Raw genomic sequence first — 24,870 nt, 5'->3', positions numbered from 1 at the left:
AAAATTGAAGTTGAGTGGAGTTCAACTGAGACCTTATGGTGGAAGAAAACACAAAAGGGCATTTTTATAAAGTAGTAGATCAAAAATTCACTGCAAGTATATCATCCCGTGTTTAAATGACATTGCTTGATTCACCTCCAGTGAATGTTTGGTCAGTGTCACATTCATAGACATGTGCACAGCAAAAATTTTCGTTTATTTCTGTTTCGTTTCTGTTCGTTTATCGTGATTCGTAACGAGTCGTAATTTCGTAAGACGTTAGTTATCGTATTCGTACTCTTTAGTATTTTCGTAACACTCTTTTTTCCGTTTCCGTTTTTTTTTGTTAGTTTATTTTTCGTTGAATCGAGATTCGTATTTTCGTTATGTTTTGTATTCTGCTTCGTTCGTATTTTTTGAATGAATTTATTTGTTTATTCGTTTTTACGTTGGTATATTTTTCGTTTTTTTAGATTCGTATTTACATTATATTTACCATCGTGCCGCATTCGTATTTTCGTAGGAAATAGATCTTCGTTGTTTTATCATCATTCGTATTTTCGTGTCTTGTTTCATTCGATTGTAAAAACGTGCTTTAGTAGATCTTAGTGCATTCGTAATTCAGTTAAAATACATTTTACGTTGATTCAACACACTACTCATTGTAATTTTGTAAATCTAACTTGGCTGCGATAGACTACTTGACGGTCTTACTGATACTGACTGATTATTACTTTCGTAAGATTGTTTGAGTAAATTTGTAATCGGGCCTTAATTCGTTATTTTACGCAATGTGTCAGAATTGCTCCGCTAACGCTGCTAATGTGTGTTGTAAATCATTCGTACTTTCGTAAGTACATCGCAGCAAATCTTAACCATTCGAAAATGTCATACTTTACTTTCGTTTTCGATGCGCGGCTTATAGCCTCCGCCCCTGGACTCCATTTTGAGACGGTGTATGAGTGCGTGGTTTGGCGAGGGAGGAACAGAGAGCAGGGCAGAGGTGGGCTTGTCGAATTTCGACTTGTTTTTGTGTGGTGGTTTCACTGGTTTGCTATCTTTTGGGCAATTAAAATCATGTATAGGAGTGAGAATGGACATGTGAGTGTTGAGACTGAGAGTGAGAATGTTGGTGTTAGTCAGTGTGTTGATGTGAGACTTGTTGGTGTGACTGAGAGTGAAGTGGAGGAGAGGTGTGGAGCAGATGAGATGAGTGTGGTGGAGGAGAGGCATGGAGGGGAGAAGAGGCATGGAGGGAAGAGGAGGCGTGGAGGGGAAGAGAGGAGTGGAGTGGAGGACAGGTGTGGAGGAGAGGAGAGGAGTAGAGTCGAGGAGAGGCATGGAGGGGAGAGTAGGCATGGAGGGAAGAGGAGGCATGGAGAGAAGAGGAGGCATGGAGAGAAGAGGAGGCATGGAGGGGAAGAGAGGAGTGGCGTGGAGGAGAGTAGTGGAGTGGAGGAGAGGAGCGTAGTGGAGGAAAGGCGTGGAGGAGAGAGGAGGCGTGAAAGGGAGGAGAGGAGGGTAGTGGAGGAAAGGCGTGGAGGAGAGAAGAGGCGTGAAAGGGAGGAGAGGAGGGTAGTGGAGGAAAGGCATGGAGGGGAGAGGAGGCGGGGAGGGGAGGATTGGTGTGGAGTGAAGCCGAGGCATGGAAGGGAATGTGGAGGTGTAGTGGAGCGGGAGCATGGCAAAGAAAGGAGACATGTGGCCCCTCCTATGTCAGATAGTGCGGACTCAGATGTGCAGCAGAACAAGCGAACCAAGAGACAGAAATCAAGGGGACCCATATATACCAAAGAGGAGAATGCTGCATTGGTTGCTGCAGTATCAAAAGAAAAAGTGACACTCTTCTGCCAATCCGTGCCAGCATCTGAGAAGTCAGCAGCCTGGGAACGAGTCCGGGACTCCGTGAATGCGGTCTCCAAGTTTCACAGGCCCACCAATGGCGTCAGACACAGGTAATTAATATTAAAATATTCTTTCACTCTTGTGTAAAAAATACACAGTTTTGTAGTCAATAACAAAAAAGTAACAGTTCAACGTAACCAAAAAATTTATTTGTCACAGCCACATGCTGAACAGTATACATATAACCATCACAATGTGAAAAGAAATGTGGTTTTCAAAAAACATTAATCTAAGTATTTGTTTTTTTATTAATGTAATTGTAATGTTTATGTACATTTGCAGGTTCTATGATTGTCGGGCAACGGTTACAAAGAAGATGCAGAGGCTTCGACTAGGACAAAACCGAGGAAAGCCTATCAAGTTGCGAGAGTGGGAGGCGGAGCTAAGAGATGTCCTTCTGGCAGAGGATGTCCCTGGATTCAGCAGCAGGGGTCAAAATCATAGAGCTGGTGGTGAGGAAAATTAAATATATCATTATAATTTATATATATTGCAGTTATAATATATTTGTAAAGCTATCTTATTGTTTATGATGACTACACATGTATGACTTTTATTTTTATTTTTTTACATTCATGTTTTCCAGATCAAGAAACATCATCCTTGGAAGGATCAGCTCCAACTCCAAGTACATCCTATCAACAACATTCTGGTGGTGAGTACCCAACACAAAGGATATCTAATGAACTGCTATTTACTACTTGGACCAAGTCACTGTGCCATGCAGACCGTCACAGTTGAGACAATTAGGTGCCGTTTCTGTCTCCCTGGCTACTCAGCTTTCACTATCACAGTCGAGAGCAGAAGGCTCGTTATGCACAGTGAGCCGAAAAAATAGCAATGCAAAATAGTGGGCAGCAATAGAGCAGCTGAAGAGAACTTTTTAAAATTAACCAGCAGGTGATTGGTTGGTTGCTATGCGGCCCTAACAAACAACATTATGCTGGATAACTTCAGCAACTTCTGCTCCACCCACTATAGTATTTATTGTGTCTACGGTTCTGTGTGCCCAAGCAAGGTAGCAAGGTCAGAGCTGTGGATGCTGAATTGTGACGGGGGCAGAGCTGCGTGGGGCTGTTAGGTGAAGGTGGGTCAAGTTGCAGGGTGGGACAGAGAACACAGCTGTTCACATGTGCTGTGAAGGTGGGTGAAATTTACCACTGTGAAGGGGGTTCAGATCAGAACATAATTGTGAAGGGGAAACTGTCATGTGAAGGTTCTGATCAGGTTCTGAAGGTTCTGAAGGTTACATCAGCTTCTGAGGAAGCTGATGTAAGAAATGTGATTTTTAAATCAAAAGGTGGGTATAGTAGTAGTATGTATGCACCCTTCCAAATTCAAACTTGCCTGCTTTCATTTTGTGACTAGATTTTGAGGGATGCCGAGAAAGGGGTGAGAGCTCCGCCAACAGCATAGTTTGAAAGGGAGTCCTTCTCTCATCGATCACAGGGGGGGAAGAGAGAGGAGAACACATCGATAACAGCTTTGATTTGACATTGCCGTGTTCCCCGCCGCTTGCTGCCACATACATCCCCTCCTCCGGGACTTTTATCCTGTCCAATCCCAGGACGGGCGATCTGTAAATTAAAGTTTCCTGGCCATGGGGCAGGGCTGTTTAGTAGCGGGAAAACATCAATTGAAATGAAAGCGTTTATCGCTCTTTACCTGCAGCACATGTAGGCTGCATGGTGGGCACAGGGTGCATTGGTGGGCACAGGCTACATAGGTGGGCACAGGCAGGCTTCATTGGTGGTTTTGGATAAAGTTGGTGTTAATATTTTTTTTTAATATTTTATTCTGCATAAAACAATTTTGTGTCATTTAATGAGATAATTTATGAGGGCGTGTTTAGGGGTTGAATTAGGGGTGGGGCAAGCTAAGGGTTGGGTGTGGCAACTAACTGTTGGCTAGTAACCCTTGAGGCCTGGCTAGTAGCTAATTTAGCCCTGGTACTATGTATATGGGGGTTGTAGTAAATGATATGTAGATACTTGATAGCATATTTTACATATATTTTGTTAATCTTAAAAATTGCCAGAAATGTAACATCTGTTTTAACACATCAGCAACTTCTGATTATATTTTACATTTCCTCAGTCCATTTTTGGTTGAATATTTGATTTCATAGTAGAAAATATTGTAGTTATACGACATATCTCAGGCAAAAATTGTAAATACAGCTGTTGACTTTTTCATGAACATTACCTTGACTCTTCACTCTTTCTTCCGTCTTTAACAGAAAGCTGCATTCAAGACCCTCCAGCATCGGCTTCTGGCAGGACCATTGCTCCTCCTCAGGGTAAGTGCATGATCTGGGAAGAAACAGGACACAGCACTAACTCCATTATCATCATGTACCCTATTTACACATAGGCATTTTCATGTAATACACCTAAAAGTTCAATTTAAAAATTCGTACAAAAATGACACCTCATACCTTTAGAACGTGAAAGTGAAAGGGACACTGTGATTTGAAGGGGGATTGATATATCAAGGAGGACTGCGCAAACTGTGGAAATAAATGAGAGTGGCTGTGATGTCAGAGATTCATTCCTATCACAAAGATTTTTTGCTGAACTCCACCGTGTTGAAATTTTTTTTCTGCCTTTGGTTCTTTTAATGATTTTGAATTTAGTAGCCCTTATTGAAAGGTGTTCAACAGCTCTTTTGCGCTTTTTTTTTAAACTACCGTTAAGCCTATAATATCTATACATAATATCTCTATAACCTGTATGGTTTAGAAGATATTCGCCCTGCAAACCTAGCACGGCACACTAAATTACTTACAAGGTTATTAGCTCATAATGAGCTAGTATGCTGTGCATACTAGCTCATTATGCCTTTGCTTTACAGGTATTTTTTTATCTTTTAGTGGGTATAAAAGCGCTACAAAGGTTTTTGCAGTAGGATATCAAAAATACTACGATAATAAATTTAGAAGACATATGCCCTTTTTACCTGCAACCTACTGGGACCCTTTAAGAACTTTATCTTCAACATTATCTTCACTCTTTCTTCCGTCTTTAACAGAAAGCTTTTCAGGAGTTAAATGTGCGTGTCATATGCTGATAAATATGTTATCTAATAAAGAAAAAAGATTTTCTGTTTAAGGCATTTTCTGTTTCTGCAATTTTTATATTGTATTTATTTACTTCTATAAAGGTTATTTTATTAAATAACCTTTTAAATTTTTTTAACTTTAGGATATAAATGCAATGTGTAGATTTACCTAAATAAGTTTAAATTGATTTTTTGTTTTCTCTCAATCATTAATACAACTTATCCCCCCTCCCCAACTCAATCTTTCATTTGCTCCATTATTCAATATTACTACTACATAAAAGTCTAATCTGAATAAATTCATTACTATGAACGCTTTCATCATTCATCAAACTTTGCCTATCTTATCTATTTCAGATCAGCAATACCACCCTGAGAGGAGAGTACAGTGCAGCCCGCACTCTCCTGTTCTTCTTTTGGAGAGGCTGGAGATTCAGCCAGAGATTACCCCTATCATTCCCCAGACTCCTGATTTCTCCCCCGGCCCAGAGGAGGAGCACAGAGGACAAGGTTCATTCATTCAGCCACCCCATGCCCTGATGCCACCTACTGCTGTACCGCCTTTCCCAACTGTGCAGGAGATCATTCTGAGGGAGCTTATAGAATTAAGGTGTGACAACCGAAAACTACAACGAAAGGTCAAAAGGCTTACCCGGCTTACCCATCAGTTGAGCAGGCAGCAAACTGAGAGTTTTGAAATAATTTTGGCCCGGGCAAGCCAACAACACAATTAGGCATTGGACAGAGTATATTTTGTTTACTTGAAGATATTTCCAGACACATTGCTCCAATGCCTGGGAGCTACGATGAACATATAACCAACAAAGACGTTTTGAAAAATGAAGGCTAGACCTTCCTCTGCCCATCTCATCGCAAATTATTATGCAGAATCGATCTTTTTACTGTTCCTTGATTTTGGTAGAAACGTTTTCTTATGCTGCCAAGTTACACCTACCCAGCATGTGTGTTTGTAATTTCTATGAAAATATTTTTTTTTTTGTGAATATAAAACTATTTTTGGTCTAATATTATTATTATTATTATTATTTATTTATATACATCATCACATTATCTGCTAAATTATTATGTATTCATTTCCCACACACAATAGTATTTTATTCCGAACTTCAAACTCTAAGGGCCAGATTCACAGAGTAGATACGACGGCGTATCTGCTGATTCGCCGTTGTATCTGTTGTTCTATCTATGCTATAGATAGCCATAAGATCCGACAGCTGTAATTGTTTTACACTGTCGGATCTTAAGATGCAATACCGCGGCCGCCGCTGGGGGGGAGTTTGCGTCGTAAACCAGCGCCGGGTATGCAAATTAGGAGTTACGGCGATCGACGGCGGTTTTTCGCGTTACATAGTTACATAGTTACATAGTTAGTCAGGTTGAAAAAAGACACAAGTCCATCCAGTTCAACCACAAAAAATAAAAAAACAAAAATAAAAAACACAGTAAAATCCTATACACCCAACTCCATTCCCACAGTTTCACGTCGCAAAGTTAGTCTTTTTTTTTTGGTGCCCTAACTTTAGTCAGCAAGCGTATTGCTGTCTAAAAGTATGGCCGTCGTTCCCGAGTTGAAATTTTAAAAATAACGTCGTTTGCGTAAGCCGTCCAGTAATACGGAATTACGCTACGCGCGTCGCCGTTCGAAAAAATTACGTCACGGCGCGCAATGCACGACGGGAGTTCGGAAACGGAGCATGCGCGGTAGGTCCGGCGCGGGAGCGCGCCTAATTTAAATGGCACACGCCCATTTAAATTGTCCCGCCTTGCGCCGGAGGCCGCCGGCGTAGGTTTGCATCGCAAGTGCAAGTACTTGCGATGAAAAATTGCGGCGGTGTAACGTATCTATGATACGTTACGCCGCCGCTCTTCTATGTGAATCTGGCCCACACAGTCTACCTTAAACTATTCATTTATATTTTAATGTTTCCCCACTGTTAGTGGACACTGGACAGTAAAACAACACAGGAAGCAGGGGGGGGGGGGATACTAACAGCAGTGGGAGTGTGGATACTGGAATAAGATAGCCAGGGTGAAAAATTATAGACCGAGGGGCTAGGGAGGTAGCGGAGGACAATATAAGTAGACATTAGGGAAAAACATGTATCCCACTATCACATCTTGTAAAGACACGTGGAGGCATTTTGCAATTTTGTATCTTCAAATGGTATGCAGCAGAGCTGAGTTAGGCAGAGAATGTACCCGATCGGCAGGGATGGACTGGGACAAAAATTTGGCCCTGGACTTCATCCAGACTGGCCCACTTTGACAGGACAACTCCCGCAACCCCCCCCCCCCCCGGCCACCCAAGCCCCCTCTCCCCCTTCACTAGCCCCTAGCCGTTCTACTTTATTAGGCAGTACCACTGGGGAAGCTAGACATTATTTCACCCGGGGCAAAGAATCAGTTTGGTGCCCCCCCCCTTATGGGACAAGATTAGGCAGAAGTGAGAAACTCCCAGGCCATAGCTGTTAAATCAGCTGTCCGTCCCCTCCCCCATGCTCCTCTGTCGTCCCCCCTTGCTCCTCTGGTCCTCCCTCTGCTTCTTTGTTCCCCCCCAGGTGAGCGCTGTGGGTAGGGAGAGACAGAGGAGCTGAGGGGGGCGGCGGTCTGCTGTCACTGAAGCCGGCCCACTGAGCCATCGGTCCACCGGGAAACTCCCTGTAGTCCCAATGGCCAGTCCATCCCTGCCGATCGGTAAACTAATGAGAAAATATCTGCTTTCGCTGCAATGGAATTTTAATCACTATTCCAAAAGATAATACAGTTCCCAGTCTCCCTGTTCTTACCTTGCATGGAGCTGAGCAGCATTCAGATCCCTGGTGGTCAGAATGGAATCAAAATACCAGGGCCAAGATAAAGCATGAGTTTAGATTTGTAGCTCTGGGAAGTGTGGAGGTGATACACTGACAATGGCATAGAAGAAATTATTTCGATGTCAAAAAACCTAAAATAAGTAACACAACTGTATTCCATATATACATCAAAATAACATTTTTGCACATTATGCATTCCATGACACACACCAATATACTTACTCACACCCACTTAAAATATACATATACACAGTGACACACACTGACCCATAAAGACGACACACACTTTAACTGACAGACACACTGGCCAATAAATGAAGTGCCTTGTAAACAAAGCCAGACTGACCCAGACACTTAATCACAGAAAAACACAGACATACTCACATTGACCCTTAAACACACAGACTAACCCCATACTCACTCACACACAATGACAAATAAATGTGATTTATTTAAAAAAAAAAGTCATACAAGTATATCATTATAACATCCTAAGTGGGGTTTACTCTTAGTCTTAATACTTACTATGAAGTGCTGAAAAAACCTCATGTGTTTTTCTATTTGCTTCCTCCTCATCCACATCCAGGTCCAATGTTAGGCATGCATGTGAGACATGACGTCAGTAAATTGCAACTGCAAAAAAAGAGAGAGGGATATAAATTAGAAGAAATAATTAATGGAATGATGGAAGGTGAGTAGGGGAAAATTGATAAGCCACTCACGTGTTTAAGGGTGCCACAGGCAACATACTTAACCAGGATTAAATCCATAGTGTGGTGAGATGTCTTCCAAACGTGAACTGTAATATTTCTTCTTTGAGGGCAGGTGGCAGCAGTCTGCACTGCAGCAAGAGCACAGTAGGAGGAGAGCCCCAGTGTTTGTGGGAGTATTGCGAGCCGTGGAATTGTGGAGTAGGTTTCTTTATGGAATGGTAGCTTTTTTTTTTTGTGGCTTAATTTCAGAGCCAAGGAGTCAAAACATTACTCCAAAAACGAATGAAAAATAAACAAACTAACCCCAGCTTGGGTTGATAACATTCTTGCAAACGGTGGTAGTAGATATTGGATTTGTGAATGTAAACAAAAACTATTATTATTTATTAATTATTATTATTATTATTATTATTATTATTATTATTATTATTACCCTTATGCATAGATCTACTTCAATTCAAACGTTTGCAAGTTGTAAGATGTGATGGGAAATAATAAAATCAACAAAAACAAACATAGTGCATGTCAGGATTCAAAATAGATATATCAACAGAAATGAATAAATATATAGTACTTTTAGCTACCTGGAAGACTATATTAATGCTTACCTGTATGTAGGTGCTTGAAATACCTCCATTCATGGTTTAGGGGATAATTTAGAACGATCGTGCATTTTCTTAAGGTGGTCATGCCAGGACTGGCAGACCTGCGTGCATAGCATAGAAGCTGATTATGTAATACTCACCTGCGATCAAAGCCCCCGCTGCAGTGGCCGACACATCATCGGGCAGCAGCATGTAGGCCCGGAGTTACTTCCGGGTTTTGCGCTGTGATTGCCCAGAGACGCTAAACCTGCACGTTTAACAGCGGGATTACATGTCGCCAGCCGTTGTGTCGGCCACCGCAGCGAGGTTTTCGCCGATCAGTGGTATTACATAATGAGCTAGTATGCTATGCATACTAGCTCATTATGATATAGTATGCAGGTATTTGCCTTTGTCTTGCACGTATTTTATTTTTGTATTTTATTTAAAGTGGGCTTGCAACCACATTATTAAATATTTGTATTTCAAAAGCTAAAATCTCAAAGTTAGAGATTGAGAGCCTAACAAGCTAGGATCACCCTTACAGTATAAACTCTTTTTTCATGTTTACAACCTCTGAATTATTTGGGGGGGGGCCTGGGGTCAGGAAATTATAAAAAAAAATAGTAAATAAAATGTTGAGGTAATCAATGTTGCCCACCCAACAAAAAATAAATCTTTGAATTATATAGACTGTGGCTGATCACAGCTTCTCATGCTTGCTGTATCTACATTGTGATTGATACTTTATCGTATATTGTATTCATGTAACATTACTTTTGGTACATACAGTATATCATGACATGCACTATATTTGGTTTTGTTGTATTTATTTTTTGGCATCGCCATCTATACTTGGAACAGGTAAATTATTAACAATATCTTTATCGATTTGATAAACATAAGAACTTAAGAAGTAGTATAATTAGAATTATTCTGTTGTAAAGCTTAGTTCTGGGTAGCCCAGCTTTGGAAGATTGACTTTCAGAAATGCCATCTGCTCCATCAGCTGTGGGGCCAGCTGGGACCTCTGTGGGCACAGAATATTTCCTGTGATAGAAAATACACGCTCACTTTGCACAGAGGTCGGGGGGCAAGAAAGTAGCTCTTGTGCCACCACAGAAAGAGCAGGCCAAATACCCCTTTTCTCATCCCAATACTCTAATGGATCTGTAGTGGAGGCCAAATGGGGTTCAGACAAGTATAATTTAACATGATCTGACACAATGCTTCTTTTCATGGTGGGCATTTTTGTGGGTCCAACTAAAGTATGTAATGCCAAACTCCAAACGTCAGGTCTTCTAGTGGAATGCTCAGCAGTGGTTGTACTAATAACAGTAGGTGATGGTGGCACAATGTCACTATCAGGCTCCTCCTGATCTTCTTCCTCTTCACCCTCTGCCGGCCTAAACAATTTTCGGTGACTGTCAAAAACCCTCTGAATTAATAGATCCCTATAGGTGGTAAGGGAACTCTGAATTATTGCCATTTTTCCTTTAATGCGTGGATCGCACATAGAGGCAAGCATTAGCTCAGGGCATGCCTCTATGAGCTCGTTCATCCTTCTATTCAATTGTCCCCTCAGTCTCTTTATAATTGCAGCTACATCTTGAACTATGCCGCCAGGCAAGGGCTCGCTTTTGTTTAGAAAGCCATCCATCTTAGTGATAAGATAGATGTAGAGAGGGATTACTTGAGCCAGACTTGCATTCTCTAGGCTCAATTTTTCTGTTACATCTCGGAAGTGGCTAAGCACAGCCACCACCTGACTAATTATTTTCCACTCCTCCCTGCTTATTGGCCTTGCTACACCAATAACATGTTCATTTGACATGGCGTGTATTGGCTTTTGCTGTTCCATGATACGTTCGAGCATCTCCAAAGTGGAGTTCCAACGGGTGGCTACATCTACCTTCAAGCGGTGCTGTGGAACGCAAGCCTTACTCTGCTCAAGTCTGAGTATGTGACTGTCTTTCACACTACGATGAAAATGGGCTGCTATTTTTCTACAACTGTCTAAGATAGCAGACAATTTTGATGTTTCACTTTCATCGTCCAAAGCAGACTTCACAACGAGATGCAGGGCGTGTGCAGAGCAACGAATGCCAACAAATCTGCCATCTCGCACTGCCTTGAGCATGTTTGCTGCAGCATCAGTGACTATAAAGCCCATCTTTGCCCGTGTGCCTGACTCCTCCCCAAGCCACTGCGCCACCATTTTCTGAAGTGCACGTAAAATATTTACAGCAGTGTGCTGGTCGTCCATGACTTCAGCATGCAACAAGAATGTGCGTTGCCCATGCTCAGGAGGTTCTGCTGCCTTAGCACCTGTGCTTCTCATTCCTGCTTTTGGTTTGTTTGGTTGTGACTCCTTGGGCTGCCACCAGTGAGCCGTCAATGACAAAAAGGCATGTTGCCCACTGGGAGCGCTCCACAAGTCTGTAGTAAAATGGACAGACTGGCCAGCTGCTCTGCCCAGCTCCTCTTTCAGTAATCCAACACAGGAATTATATAAAGAGGGTACAATTTTCCTACTAAAGGTAGTACGGCAGGGGAGAACATAGTGAGGTGCAACCACCTTCATGAGGTTTTTAAATGTATGTCCTTCAACTATATTAAAGGGTGCTCCCCCAACTGCTATAAGTTCCCCTATCAGACGGGTGATTTTAAGGGACTGTTGACGAGACATACCCCTTGATTGGAAACTGGGAAATTGTTGCAGCGTGGGCTGCTGTAAAGGAATGGGGCGACATGTGTCAACTACACAAGAAGTCCCTTCATCTTCCTGCCCCTTGTTGAGCCTTTTGGGGTTAATGGCAGCAGTAGTGTTGCTGCTTCCTCTCTTTTTACTAGGTGGAGCTGCAACTCCACTTTCTTCTCTCAGCAGCACCGGTGTATGGTGTGCACGGAAATGGTAATTCATCCCGGCATTGGTTAAATGGGCTATGTCTCTCCCACGGCTCACTTCCCTGCCACATAATTTGCATTTCACCATGCGCCCGTCACCAACAGTAACAAAATGTTCCCATATTTTTGATCTGCGGTTCCCAGTGGCCGGTGAGGATTGTTTTACAATTGCCTCTGGCTGATGGGTATGTGCAGCTTCCGTGTCTTTGGAGGAATTTGGTGGACTAACAATGGTGGCAGTTGCACTACTTGGATATGAAAGACATTTAGGCAAAACAACTAAGCCTGAAGAGGTTTGTAATGGTGCAGGCAATTTTTTTTTTGAAGGTGAGGAGTCGGGAAATAACAGAGGGGACTCAGGGGCAGAGGAGTAAGGACTCATAGATATAATATCCTCATGAATTTGGTTTACAAGTTGTGCATTATCCTCTATATTAAAATCTAAATCAATTCCTTCAAGGTCAAGGCCTTCAAGGGTCAGACTCTCAGGTAATTCTACTTTAGCAGCATCCTGTTCTGCCAGGTGCCTACTTGGATTAGGATTAGATACTGAACTATGAGAATGAAAAAAGATGCTGCTATTATCTGTTTCCAATATATTGTGTGCTGTTTTTACATCTGGAGGCTGAGCAATTTGCTCCTCCTCAAGCTGTAAAATTTCAAGTTTTGGCTGCCTAAAATTATGGACACTAGCAACAACCTTTGCAGGAACTGCCCGTGACCGGCATGTCTTGTAAAAAACATCTGGGGTTACAGTTGGCCTATATTCAGAAGTTGTTGTTGCTGTGTCACACTCAACTTTTTCCTCTGTTGCTTTCCTCATGGTGAGAATGTGAGAATAAGTGGGAAAAGTACAAAATTTTTTTATATTAGAAATATTATTATTGTGTTTTTTTTCAGAAAAAAATACAAATGATAATGTATTCTGAAAAATAAAGGTATTGAGGACGGAGTATGATTGTTGATTTATCAGGCCTTACACAATTGGTCAGGATTAAAATGCAACAAAGCTCTACTAATCAACTTCTACCACCACCATTTATATCTTAGTAGAGTACTGGCTGCTGCCTGGGCTGGCCTAGTACTAGACTATAATGGCACTGGTGGCTATGCTAAAGTAAAAAAAATATATAGGCAAGATAATAAAACACAGTCCTACACTGTCTCACAAAAGGGGAAAAAATAACTGCAGAAAATATGAGAAAAAATGAATAGTAATCAGTGAGCACTGCATAATAAGTATAAATGTATAATTTCTAAGTGTCACCAATGAGTGAGTCACTGAGTCACAAATCCAACACCACACACACCCTGTCTAGAATGCAGTCTGACGTAGGAGAAAACTAAAATATGTCAGAGATATTTACAATTACAAATCTAGGAATGAGAATCTAGAGTATGCTTAAGAAGTTCTCTATAACAACTACAAATTAGCTCTAAGATCCACAAAACCGGTGCAACCTACCCAAAGACACCCTATCTGGACTCTGGATGGAATGAAATGCAGTCTAGCCTAGAAAAAGACACAAGGTCAAGGAGCCACTAGATAATGAGAAAGAAGCTCATTGGGGGAAGGAACAAACCTCTTCAGGGGAAGGGACAGGGCTTAGTGGCTATTGGTCAATGTCCAGAAGTATTTTAGGAGAAACGAAACTGAAATTACCTTATTTATTAAAATTCGTTGTTTTCATTTACGTTTTACGAAGATTCGTAAGTTATTTTTCGTTAGATTCGATTTTCGTATTTTATTCTTTGTTCGGCATTTTAGTTGTTTTCATTTCGTTATTCGACTATTAGTAATAGTAAGTTTGCATTTTCGTTTATTTTTTCGTAATTATGATTTTATGGGGGGTGTTCGGTGTTTTCGTTAATTCTGTGTTTTCGTTCATTTTTTCTTTCGTTGTTTCTGCTTTTTTACATTTAACAGTTTCGTATATTCGTTGTTTTCCATATTCGTTAACTAGGGAAATATCGTTATTCGTTATAATTTTAGCTAAGCCGTTCGTTCATTCGTTGGTTACCGAATCAACGAAAATAACGAAAAATAACGGAAAACGTATTCGTAACTTAAAAAACTGCACATGTCTACTGCCTTATAAATATGCCGCAATGTGTGATATTGAAAGCTCACCAGTAGAGTTCTTTTAGTAGTATATACTGTAAAGCTGGTGACTAATCCAGTCCTTTGATGTCCACTCATAAATGGAATGAATAATTAGTTCAAAGTGCAGTCAGACTTCAAAGGCAATATAAATATGTACAGCAAAGAATAAATTCTCTGTTGTCCACAGCAACCATTCAGATGTCCGTTTTTTTTTTTATTTAACGTTTGTTAGCCAAAAACAACCAATAGAATGGGCCGGGAACAATGCAAATTTCTTCTCTTCTTTCCAGGTATTATAAATAGTTCCTTAAAGTTTTCGTGTTCGTGTTAGCCTCTGTCAGAAGATCATGAAGCAAGCTTACAAAGGTCACTATAATGTATTAAGGAGCAGGGTTGCCAGCCTCCCGCAGCATTTTTTTACTGACAAAACATGGAAAATTTACTGGCGGCGCAATTTTTTTTAATGGCAACCTAAGATGACAGCAGTCCTATTGAAAACTAACAGTGAATATTTGAACAGTATAAACATGATATGGAAACACTGACAATACCTATAACAAAGTAATTTGCTTGATTTAAAAAGTCAACACAGCATGAAATTATCAGCCCCTGATATTTACCGTCAGGGATTTTTACAAACTGTCAGTAAATTTACTGGCAGTTGGCAACCCTGTTAATGAGGTCTTTTAAAAAGAGTAGATAGATGGCTCATTTCATGTGTTTTCATTTGGATTAGTAGCACTTTATATCATGGACACTTGCTAAAAAAGGTGGAAGTCATTAAAAATCGAAGGATGATAAGGGCTGTAATGAGGTCGCAGGGGTCACATGTAAGTCAGCAATTGACCTTTGATGTATCTTGGTTCAGATTTATAGTAATCTGGTCCTGTGTGCCACCAATTTTTAGCTCTGGCCTGGATTTTGGGATCAATAGTGAACATTACTTCCTACAATATTAATATGACCTGATGGGAATACATTACACATCTGTAAAGGCTTGTTTGACATTAATGCTTGTTCACTTAATGTGATGAGCTTGAGGCTGGAGGAAGGATCTGACACCATATTTTGCTTTATGCGCTAATCACTTACAGAGAATAATTAATCAAAAATGGCATCTTTTTTAACAATGACAATTATGGCTTGTAGCTGATCTTCCAAAAACCCTGGGAATAGTCAAAAGAAGTAGCATTGCCCTAGTATAATGTCAAAAACCTGGGCAGCTCATAAAGAGGATATGTTAAAAAAAAACACAGCAGACATTTCCTTCTGTAAAATTCCATTTGTGCTTATCAAATAAATATGTTTCTATAAAACAGACCAAAATGGAGAAAATAAGAGAAGTTCATTGTTGTGCCTCGTACACACGGCCGGACTTTCCGAGAAAAAAAGTCAGACGCCTTTATTTCTCAGGAAAGTCCGACCGTGTGTAGCCTCCATCTGACTTTTTTTGTCGGAAGTCCGACGGACCTTAGATAGAGGATGAGAGGACCTCCGTGATAGGCGGAACACTGAACATAGGCTCTGCTAGGAAACTATCATGGAACAGGATGAGGAGGAGGCGTGGCTTTTGAACAATGGACGCCCGCAATCTGACCAACTTTGCAATACAGGTACTGGCATATAAGACGACCCCCGACTTTTGGGGGATATTTTTATGTACAAAAGGTTGTCATATACACCGGAAAATACGGTATGCAGTCCGTAGTGATTATAATAAACACATTTTGCCAAGAAGAAATGTGCTTGTTCTCCATTGAAATCTCACAATATACTGTAGTGATAATAGTATGACCCAGCTTCTGATAATGTCATTTTTGATTATGAAAAAGCGTCAAGTAGGATGCATGGTGCGTTTGTATTGGGCTTTAGGTGGAACGCACACTACAAACCTGAGCCTTCTAAGCCTTTATATAGTTTATCGGATGCTAATTAATGCCTGTACAGGAAGGGTTTGCATCAATCCTGTTTGTATATTATACCTGTTTTTTAAGCTTTTAAAATAAAGAGAAAATACTTTTTTACACTATGTGGAGCCTGTTTCCTTTTTGATTGCCACAAGGTTAACCCTTGAATTACGGATAGCAGGAAAAAGACAATGATATAAGCTGGTTTCTGAATACTCTGATCATTGAGACCGCCAAGCTCATTTGACCTTGTATGATATTGAGGGCCCACAACATTTGGTGAGTAGAGATCTTCACCTTACTTCTATGAGTTTTTTTTTTGGAGCACTTCTTACTATTATCACTATATTGTGGGATTTCAACGGAGAACAAGAGCATTTCTTCTTGGCAAAATAAGTTTTATAATAATCACTACAGACTTATGAATTGCTGCATACACATATTAATTTCGTTGTTTCACTTTGATAATTTGCACATTGTGATTGCACTTCTTATGTGAGTTTTTTGTTTCTGCTTGATTTAGCAAGCACTGTTTGTTCGTGGAAGTTGTGACACCCCCATCCATATTAATCACATGATTTTGGAGACAGCTGCTGCATTTAACACTTTAGGGTATTGTTTAAAAAGGTTCGTCACTCTGGGTGGGAGTGTTTATCCATTACATGTACAGCACTCTGCCAGCCCCTCCCACCAGCCAAGAATTTATCGGTTTGGCATAGAGAAGCACAAAGACCCAGTGATGAGGTTGCTGAGTCTTGTAATGAAAGTCGAATGGTTTTCGTTGATACATTTCATTAGCATGTTGGTGAGGGGGAGAGTGAGGATCCAGGGAGGATAAAATATAAGCAGAATAAAGTTTAGCCTCACAGTCCTATAAAAGTACCAAACACTAAAAAGTAAATAAATAAATGGCACGGATCTATAACAGCAATAGGACAAATTGCCGCAAACAAATTTCTTGTATATTTTGAGACTTTTGAGAGTATCTAAGTATTGTATCTTTTATTGATATCAATATATAATGCCGCGTACACAGGACCATTATTCATGCCATGGAAAAAAAAAAAAGTTTTTCTCAACGTGATTCCTCTCAAGCCTGCCTTGCATACACAAGATCGTGAAAAAAAAATCTTGAGCTAAGCGCGGTGACGTACAACATGTACGACGGCAATATAAAGGTGAAGTTCCATTCGAATGGTGCCAACTTTTGGGCTGCCTATGCTAATTTCCCTGTCTCAAAACTTGCTTCTGAGCATGCATGTTTTTTTCCCTCTCGTTAAAGCCTACACCGACGTAAAAAAATAAGAAAAAAAATAGAGCAGGTTCTAAATTTTTAACGGACATTTTTCTCGTCGAGAAAAATGCTCTGGAGCCTACACACGCCCGTTTTTTACGACCAATTTAAAAAATTGAATTTTTCTTGTCATGAAAAATGGTCGTGTGTATGCGGCATAAGTTTAACTTATCTATACGCTGCCTCCCTTGTCATGAAAAGATGTCTTTCCCATTCCCATAGAGAGACATACAGGTTGTTTTACAACCGGGCACTTTGTAGCTGGTCTGGAAAAAAAAGGAGCTAAAGCTTTCTGACAAGAATAACGCCAGCTAGAGAGGCACAAATTACCGTCGGTGATGCCAGGGTGAGGTGACACCTTTAATAGACTGATGACGGCGTCTTGTGCTTGGAAAGCATGCAATAATTCCATTACAGTCAGCTGTGATAGGTAAAAATAATGTTGTCACTGTGACCCAGAAACGTATTCTAGTCTTTTGTCTATTTTACTGCTAACATGATGCTGTCCATCTTTTTGTGATTTCTCTACTTACTATTTTACTTTCCTGGAATTTGTAGATAACTAAAATAATGTTTTATGTAATGAACCATTTAGAGAAAAAAAATGTTTTTTTCTTTATTGCCTTTCATATGCTGTATTCTAGGGCTAACACTCAGGTCCATCCGATGAGAATGGTCCGAAGGACCGTTGTCATCGGTTAACCGATGAAGCTGACTGATGGTCTGATGTGCTTACACACCATAGGTTAAAAAAACGATCGTGTCAGAACGCGGTGACGTAAAACACAACGACGTGCTAAAAAAAACGAAGTTCAATGCTTCCAAGCATGCGTTGACTCGACTCTGAGCACGTGTGGACCTTTAACCGATGCTTTTGCATACTAACCATCGGTTTTGACCGATCGGTTAGGCGTCCATCGGTTGAATTTTAAAGCAAGTTCTAAATTTTTTGACCGAAGGATAACTGACCGATGGGGCCCACAAACGATCGGTTTGGACCGATGAAAAGGTCCTTCAGTCCGTTTTCATCGGTTTTACGTGTGGCCTAAGGCCACGTACACACGGTCGGTCAAAACCGATGGAAACGGACTGAAGGACCTTTTCATCGGACCAAACCGATCGTGTGTGGGCCCCATCGGTCAGTTATCCTTCGGTCCAAAAATTTAGAACTTGCTTTAAAATTCAACCGATGGACGCCTAACCGATCGGTCAAAACCGATGGTTAGTATGCAAAAGCATTGGTTAAAGGTCCACGCGTCCTCGGAGTCGAGTCGACGCATGCTTGGAAAGCATTGAACTTCGTTTTTTTCAGCACGTCGTTGTGTTTTACGTCACCGCGTTCTGACACGATCGTTTTTTTAACCTATTGTGTGTAGGCACGACTGACCATCAGTCAGCTTCATCCGTTAACCGATGACAACGGTCCTTCGCACCGTTCTCATCGGATGGACCGACCGCGTGTACACGGCCTAATGATTATTTTCATAATCGATTAGTTGGCCGATTATTGTTTCGATTAATCGATTAATTGGTTAAAAACCTTAAAAAAAAGTGTGGCCTTAAAACCTCTTCCCTCAAAAAATAAAATAAAAAAAATTTAAGAACGTTCGTTAGATTTTCTAATCGTCAGTGGGGTCAAGTCGACGTTAGTTTTCAACCACAGTGACACGGAACCACAGTGACGGGGAAGTTTAGAAATAATAGAAAACATCTGGGTCAAAGGAATTCTCAGACAGTGTATGCGGTTTTCATTCAGAAATTACATTGATTTTAAAATAATGTTAAAAGCCAGGGAACATTTCAAACAACATTGTTTTATTCAGTGAATGTACAAAGATTTTTAATATTATTTTTAATGTTAACAGTAGTGATTATTTGCTCTTTTTGTACTATAAAGGGATAATTTTTGTTTTTTTTAACCCATTATGTTCCTGGCTGACTAATCGATTGTGAAATTAATCGATTACTATTTTCATAATCGATTAGTTGATGATTAATCGATTAGTTGTTTTGGCCCTACTGTATTCATGTTATGTTTTTTTATGTATTTGTTAATTGTATGTTTATATTCTAATAATTTTTTTTTTTTTTTGCCTTGCCAACGTCAGAAGTGAGGCTGGTAGGAAGAGCTTCCAATAATTCGGCAGTGTGGCTGCACAAAGTTGACATCATACCAGCTCCCAATCGTTGGTAGTTGACTGTGAGTTTTCAGTTCTGTAGACACTGATGGAGCATGCCCCAGAAGAAGACAGTGGCACATGAATGCGATGGCTCGCTGATAATGCCCACACGACCTGCTGCCTCATTTATGCATAATGCTGTCGTAAAGGAGTTCATGTATTCTAAATACTAATACTCATTACTAAAAATCTCGCACATAAATTTCACAAGTTTTTATACAGAATAAGGTACAGAAAGTTTTAAGGGGAAAGGGCATAGGCCCAGGCACAGGGTGTGCCGGGTGTGCCCAGGCACACCCGAATGCAGCACAGATTCCCTCTACTGCCCTGGCTCCCCCTTCTTCCCTCTGCAGCACTACTGGCTTCCCTCCTCTCCTGCCGGATGTTGCTGTGGGGATGTTTTAGGACGAGTGAGGGAAGGGGCTGGTAATTATGTATTTATCAGCCCCTTCCCTTTCTGAATGAACATGGTGAGTGATCACTAGTGTGTGTTTGAGCTTTGGGGTGCCCACCCTAATGCAATAGGCTGCGCACACCTATGGGAACGGGTGTGTATACAACACAATGTATGGGTATTACAACCTCAAGGTAGATAACTAGATATCGGATGTAGCCAGGTCCACTGTGCAGTTACTTGTGGAGACATGAAAAGTTGCCTGAGTATAGAGTATTTGATGGTAGAAGAGTATATCGCTTAATTCGTGTGTAAGGGTGGAGCACCATATCTGAGGTTGCCATGAGTTATTGTATACCTAAGCAAGAAGTGTACGCTCTAGGAGGGTAGGTGTCTATTTAGAGTGCCAATGTGGCGGAATCTGTGTTTTTTTTTTTGTTTTTTTTTAACAGTATGTCTATATTTTGTTATAGAGAGAAGAAAAAGGTACATTGTTGTTACAATTCATGTTAGAGAGGACCACATTGGAAACAACATTGTTGCACTTGAAAACATTATTAATTTGTACATTTTAAGATTTGCAGGCCACAGAATACAGAGTTGTACAATGTATGTATGTATAAAAACATATACACTGTAGTTGAGGAGGGCAGCACCTATATAGAAATGTTCATTTATATATAGATAGATAGATAGATAGATAGATAGATAGATAGATAGATAGATAGATAGATAGATAGATAGATAGATAGATAGAAAAAGTCCAGAGGATTGCTGCACTTAAAATATTTATGATCTTGAACATCTGATTATGTAACTTCTTGAACTATTGATTTATAAATCCTCTGGACTTTTCTATATATATACTCAGTATTTTTAATGTTACCATTCTTTGCATGGAGCTTTGTAAATTCACGTACTTCATTACATCTCTATGCTCTGGGGGGGTAGTAGTTCTCCATCTTCTGATGATATTGAGTTTGACTGCTAGTAGCAGATGAGGAACTATGATTTTAAGTTTTCTATGCAATCCATAAATATCAATGTGTAGCAATGCTACTTCAAACTTGGGGGTCATTGAGGTCCTGTTCTTTCTGCAATGAGAAAGAAGCCTTGGTTCCAATACGATCTAAGAGATTTACAATGCTATAGTTGATGAATAATAGATCTGAGCTCTCCGCAAACAGATGGGAGTGTGAAGAAGGGATCTTATGTAGTCTATATCAGGGGTAGGCAATCTGGGGCCCTTCAGCTGTTGTGAAACTACATTTCCCATGAGGCATAGCAAGGCTGGCAGTTACAATTACTCCCAGAGGCATGATGGGACTTGTAGTTCTACAGCAGCTGGAAGGCCCCAGGTTGCCTACCCCTGGTCTATATAAAATATCATCAATGTATACCCTTTTGATGAATTTTCCAATTATTTTCAGGGCTTTGAGCCATTGGAGGTCGGAGAAATCTCGACCTATTTCACTTTCCTATTTGGTCATTGTATGAGTCTTAGAGAACAGAAACTTTTGATTCAGATAGTTAGAAAGTAAGAAAGTACTTTAGTGAGAGTATTTAGAGCTGATTAGATATCTATAAATACTATAGTCCAGGGCTCAAAATTTGAAGTCACGAGCCACTAGCCAGGCCTTGAAAGTTACTCGCCACCAGTTGCCCCACCCAACCCCTCCCCTGCCCCGCCCCTAAGTCTGCCCCTAAACACACCCTCATAAACGATCTCATTAAATTACATTGTTAAATGTTTTATGCAGAATGAAGTTACAAAAATAAATATTAACAACAATATTACATTACACAGCCCTTATACCTCTGGACCCTTTACATTACACAGCACCCTGCACCCCTTTACATTACACAGCACCCTGCACCTCTGGACCCCTTTACATTACACAGCCATTGTACCTCTGGACCCCTTTACATTACACTGCACCTCTGGACCCCTTTACATTACACAGTCATTGTACCTCTGAACCCCTTTACATTACACAGCACCCTGCACCTCTGGACCCTTTACATAACATGGCACCTTGTACCTCTGGACCCTTTACATTACACAGCACCCTGCACCCCTTTACATTACACAGCACCCTGCACCTCTGGACCCCTTTACATTACACAGCCATTGTACCTCTGGACCCCTTTACATTACACTGCACCTCTGGACCCCTTTACATTACACAGTCATTGTACCTCTGAACCCCTTTACATTACACAGCACCCTGCACCTCTGGACCCTTTACATAACATGGCACCTTGTACCTCTGGACCCCTTTACATTACACTGCACCTCTGGACCCCTTTACATTACACAGCCATTGTACCTCTGGACCCCTTTACATTACACAGCACCCTGCACCTCTGGACCCTTTACATAACATGGCACCTTGTACCTCTGGACCCCTTTACATTACACTGCACCTCTGGACCCCTTTACATTACACAGCACCCTGCACCTCTAGATGCCTGTATGTTACACAGACACCCCCCTTAACAGTTCTGTGCCCCCTACATGTTACACAGACCCCCCTACAGTGCAGACCCCCTCCCTACAGTGCAGACCCCCTCCCTACAGTGCAGACCCCCACTACAGTGAAGACCCCCCTACAATACAGACCCCCCTTCCTACAATACAGACCCCCCCTTCCTACCATACAGACCCCCCCTTCCTACCATACAGACCCCCCCTTCCTACCATACAGACCCCTCCCTTCCTACCATACATACCACCTCTACAGTACAGACCCCCTACAGTACAGACCCCTGCTACGATGAAGACCCCCCTACAATACAGACCCCCCCTTCCTACAATACAGACCCCCCCTTCCTACCATACAGACCCCCCTTCCTACCATACAGACCCTCCCCCCCGCTACAGTACAGACCCCCCTACAGTACAGACCCCCCCCTACAATACAGACCCCCCCTTCCTACCATACAGACCCCCTTTACAGTACAGACCCCCGCTACAGTACAGACCCCCCTTCCTACAATACAGACCCCCCCTTCCTACCATACAGACCCCCCCTTCCTACCATACAGACCCCCCCTTCCTACCATTCAGACCCCCCCTTCCTACCATACAGACCCCCCTTCCTACAATACAGACCCGAGACCCCCCCCCATTCAGACCTATAACGTACCTGGCTCGGAACACACACCGCAGACAGAGAGCCAGAGGTAGTGGCTTGGGGGGGGGGGATGCGAGTCGGCACATCTGTGACTGGCGCAACAATCCCCTTCTCTCACGGCTCTGATCAGTCTCGGGCAGCGGCTGTCAGCCGAGCAGAGAAGCCGCCTCCCCCTCCTCCTGCATGCAGAGCACTGTATAGACATAAAGGGGGAGGCGGCTTCTCTGCTGACAGCCGCTGTCCGAGACTGAGACAAGAGAGAAGGGGATCGTTGCGACGGTCTCAGATGTGCCGACTGGCTCGGGTACAGCTCGCAACCCCGCCCCCCCCCCCCCCCGCAAAGCCACTACCTGCTCCGCTCGGGCTCTCAATTACAGATGTAGTCTATCATCGGCGCAATGTTAAACCCGCGGCGGCGCTGTCTTTTTTCATTTGGGGGGGGGGTTAGCCGGCCTGACACCCCCCAGTGTGTGGCACCTGGAGCGGCACGCCCCCCCCCGCACCCCCTGGAGGGTGGGGGGAAGTTGCGGTATCGATCAGGGAATCCCCCTCTGGCCGCTCTGATGTCATTTAAAAAAGAAAAAAAAAAGCCTGCACTGCTTCAGTCAGAAAGCTGTCAGACTGGTCCACCCCTGCTCCTCACTCGCACTGCACATAAATTCCCTCGCCAAATGCGAGGAGGCGAGTGCAATTTTGAGGGCTGCTATAGTCACATTACTAAGGATTCAGAAGCCCTTCATAGACTCTGTAGAAGGTATGCAGTATTCCTGAATACAAGTTGTGAATGATTTAATGCTTTTCACCTGGTATATATCAGGGAAATTTTAGATTCTCGTGTTATTCTAAGATTGTATATTGAGGTTTAGAATAAAGTATTCAAGGCATTTTAAGGGAAGTAGTAGTTTACAGGCTATAAGGAATCACATCTAAATTTTTGCATGTTTAAAGTGTTTGTAAACCCATTACAACCACTTTAACCTACAGGTAAGCCTAGATTAAGGCTTACCTGTAGGTGCAATAAATATCTCCCAAACCTAAAAGGTTTAGGAGATATTTGCAGAAATAGCAGCACCGAAGTCTATGGCGCATGCGCCGTAGACATCGGGCGCAGGCGCACTGAGCGGTCACACCGGGAGAGATGGCGGCGTCGGAGGAGGCGAACGAGGATGGCTGCAGGGGCTTCGATCTCAGGTAAGTTATTTATAATGAGCTAGTATGCTATGCATTTTAGCTCATTATGCCTTTGTCTTTTCAGGGTGATTTTTTAGATATTTTTTTCGGAGAGGGGCCACTTTTTGCGAACAAAATTTACGTCCTTTTTTTCCCACAAAAAGAGCTTTCTTTTGGTGGTATTTTATCACCTCTGCGATTTCATTTTTTTTTTAAAAAGAGTGTCAATTTTGAAAAAAATTCAATATTTTTAACTTTTTGCTATAATAAATATCCCCAATATATATATATATATATATATATATATATATATATATATATATATATATAAGTTTTTCCTCATTTTAGTCCGATACGTATTCTTCTACATATTTTCGTTAAAAAATTGCAATAAGCGTTTATTAATAGGTTTGCGCAAAAGTTATAGCTTCTACAAAATAGGGGACTGTTTTATGGCATTTTTATTATAATTTTTGTTTACTTGTTATGGGGGCGATCAGCAATTTTTATTGTGATTGCGACATTATGGCGGACACATCGGACACTTTTGACACCATTTTGGGACCATTGTCATTTTTACAGCTATCAGTGCTATAAAAATGCACTGATTACTGTAAAAATGAAACTGGTAGTGAAGGGGTTAACCACTAGGTGGCGCTGCAGGGGTTAAGTGTTCCTTAAGAAGTGATTCTAACTGTTTGG

At 41.5% G+C, this 24,870-nt stretch overlaps 2 protein-coding genes and 1 long non-coding RNA gene across 7 annotated transcripts in view; 1 reads left to right on the top strand and 2 right to left on the bottom strand.

Annotated features, from left to right (window-relative positions):
* The window catches only part of PLCH2 (phospholipase C eta 2), a 924,207-nt gene that overhangs the window by 650,463 nt on the left and 248,874 nt on the right, over positions 1 to 24,870 (bottom strand). The gene's annotated exons all lie outside the window — the stretch shown is intronic.
* On the top strand, positions 1,548 to 5,970 carry LOC120915425. Its single transcript, XM_040325916.1, has 5 exons — positions 1,548 to 1,934; positions 2,167 to 2,336; positions 2,471 to 2,539; positions 4,124 to 4,183; positions 5,302 to 5,970. Exons 1-5 carry the CDS (start codon positions 1,693 to 1,695, stop codon positions 5,676 to 5,678), a joined length of 918 nt encoding a protein of 305 aa, XP_040181850.1. The 5' UTR covers positions 1,548 to 1,692; the 3' UTR covers positions 5,679 to 5,970.
* On the bottom strand, positions 2,006 to 8,888 carry LOC120915426. Of its 5 annotated transcripts, none has more exons than XR_005743873.1 (6): positions 8,501 to 8,887; positions 8,304 to 8,411; positions 7,752 to 7,909; positions 4,843 to 4,965; positions 4,090 to 4,393; positions 2,006 to 2,330 (listed from the first exon to the last, which is right to left on the bottom strand). It is a non-coding gene; the product is annotated as an uncharacterized LOC120915426 (long non-coding RNA). The 5 variants fall into 5 exon arrangements; XR_005743872.1 differs by having other exon boundaries at positions 4,090 to 4,196; positions 4,322 to 4,393; positions 8,304 to 8,886; XR_005743871.1 differs by having other exon boundaries at positions 8,304 to 8,887.

This window comes from Rana temporaria, chromosome 10 (genome assembly GCF_905171775.1).
Source record: "Rana temporaria chromosome 10, aRanTem1.1, whole genome shotgun sequence".
NCBI lineage: Eukaryota > Metazoa > Chordata > Amphibia > Anura > Ranidae > Rana > Rana temporaria.
This window is presented reverse-complemented; position numbering and strand designations above follow the sequence as displayed.

What these genes read in the sequence shown, in the direction of transcription:
- LOC120915425 (XM_040325916.1), top strand. Translation starts at nt 1,693, where the DNA reads ATGTCAGATAGTGCGGACTCAGATGTGCAGCAGAACAAGCGAACCAAG. An exon ending in TCAAAATCATAGAGCTGGTG is followed by an intron (nt 2,337 to 2,470) that starts GTGAGGAAAATT and finishes CATGTTTTCCAG; the next exon opens with ATCAAGAAACATCATCCTTG. An exon ending in CTATCAACAACATTCTGGTG is followed by an intron (nt 2,540 to 4,123) that starts GTGAGTACCCAA and finishes CGTCTTTAACAG; the next exon opens with AAAGCTGCATTCAAGACCCT.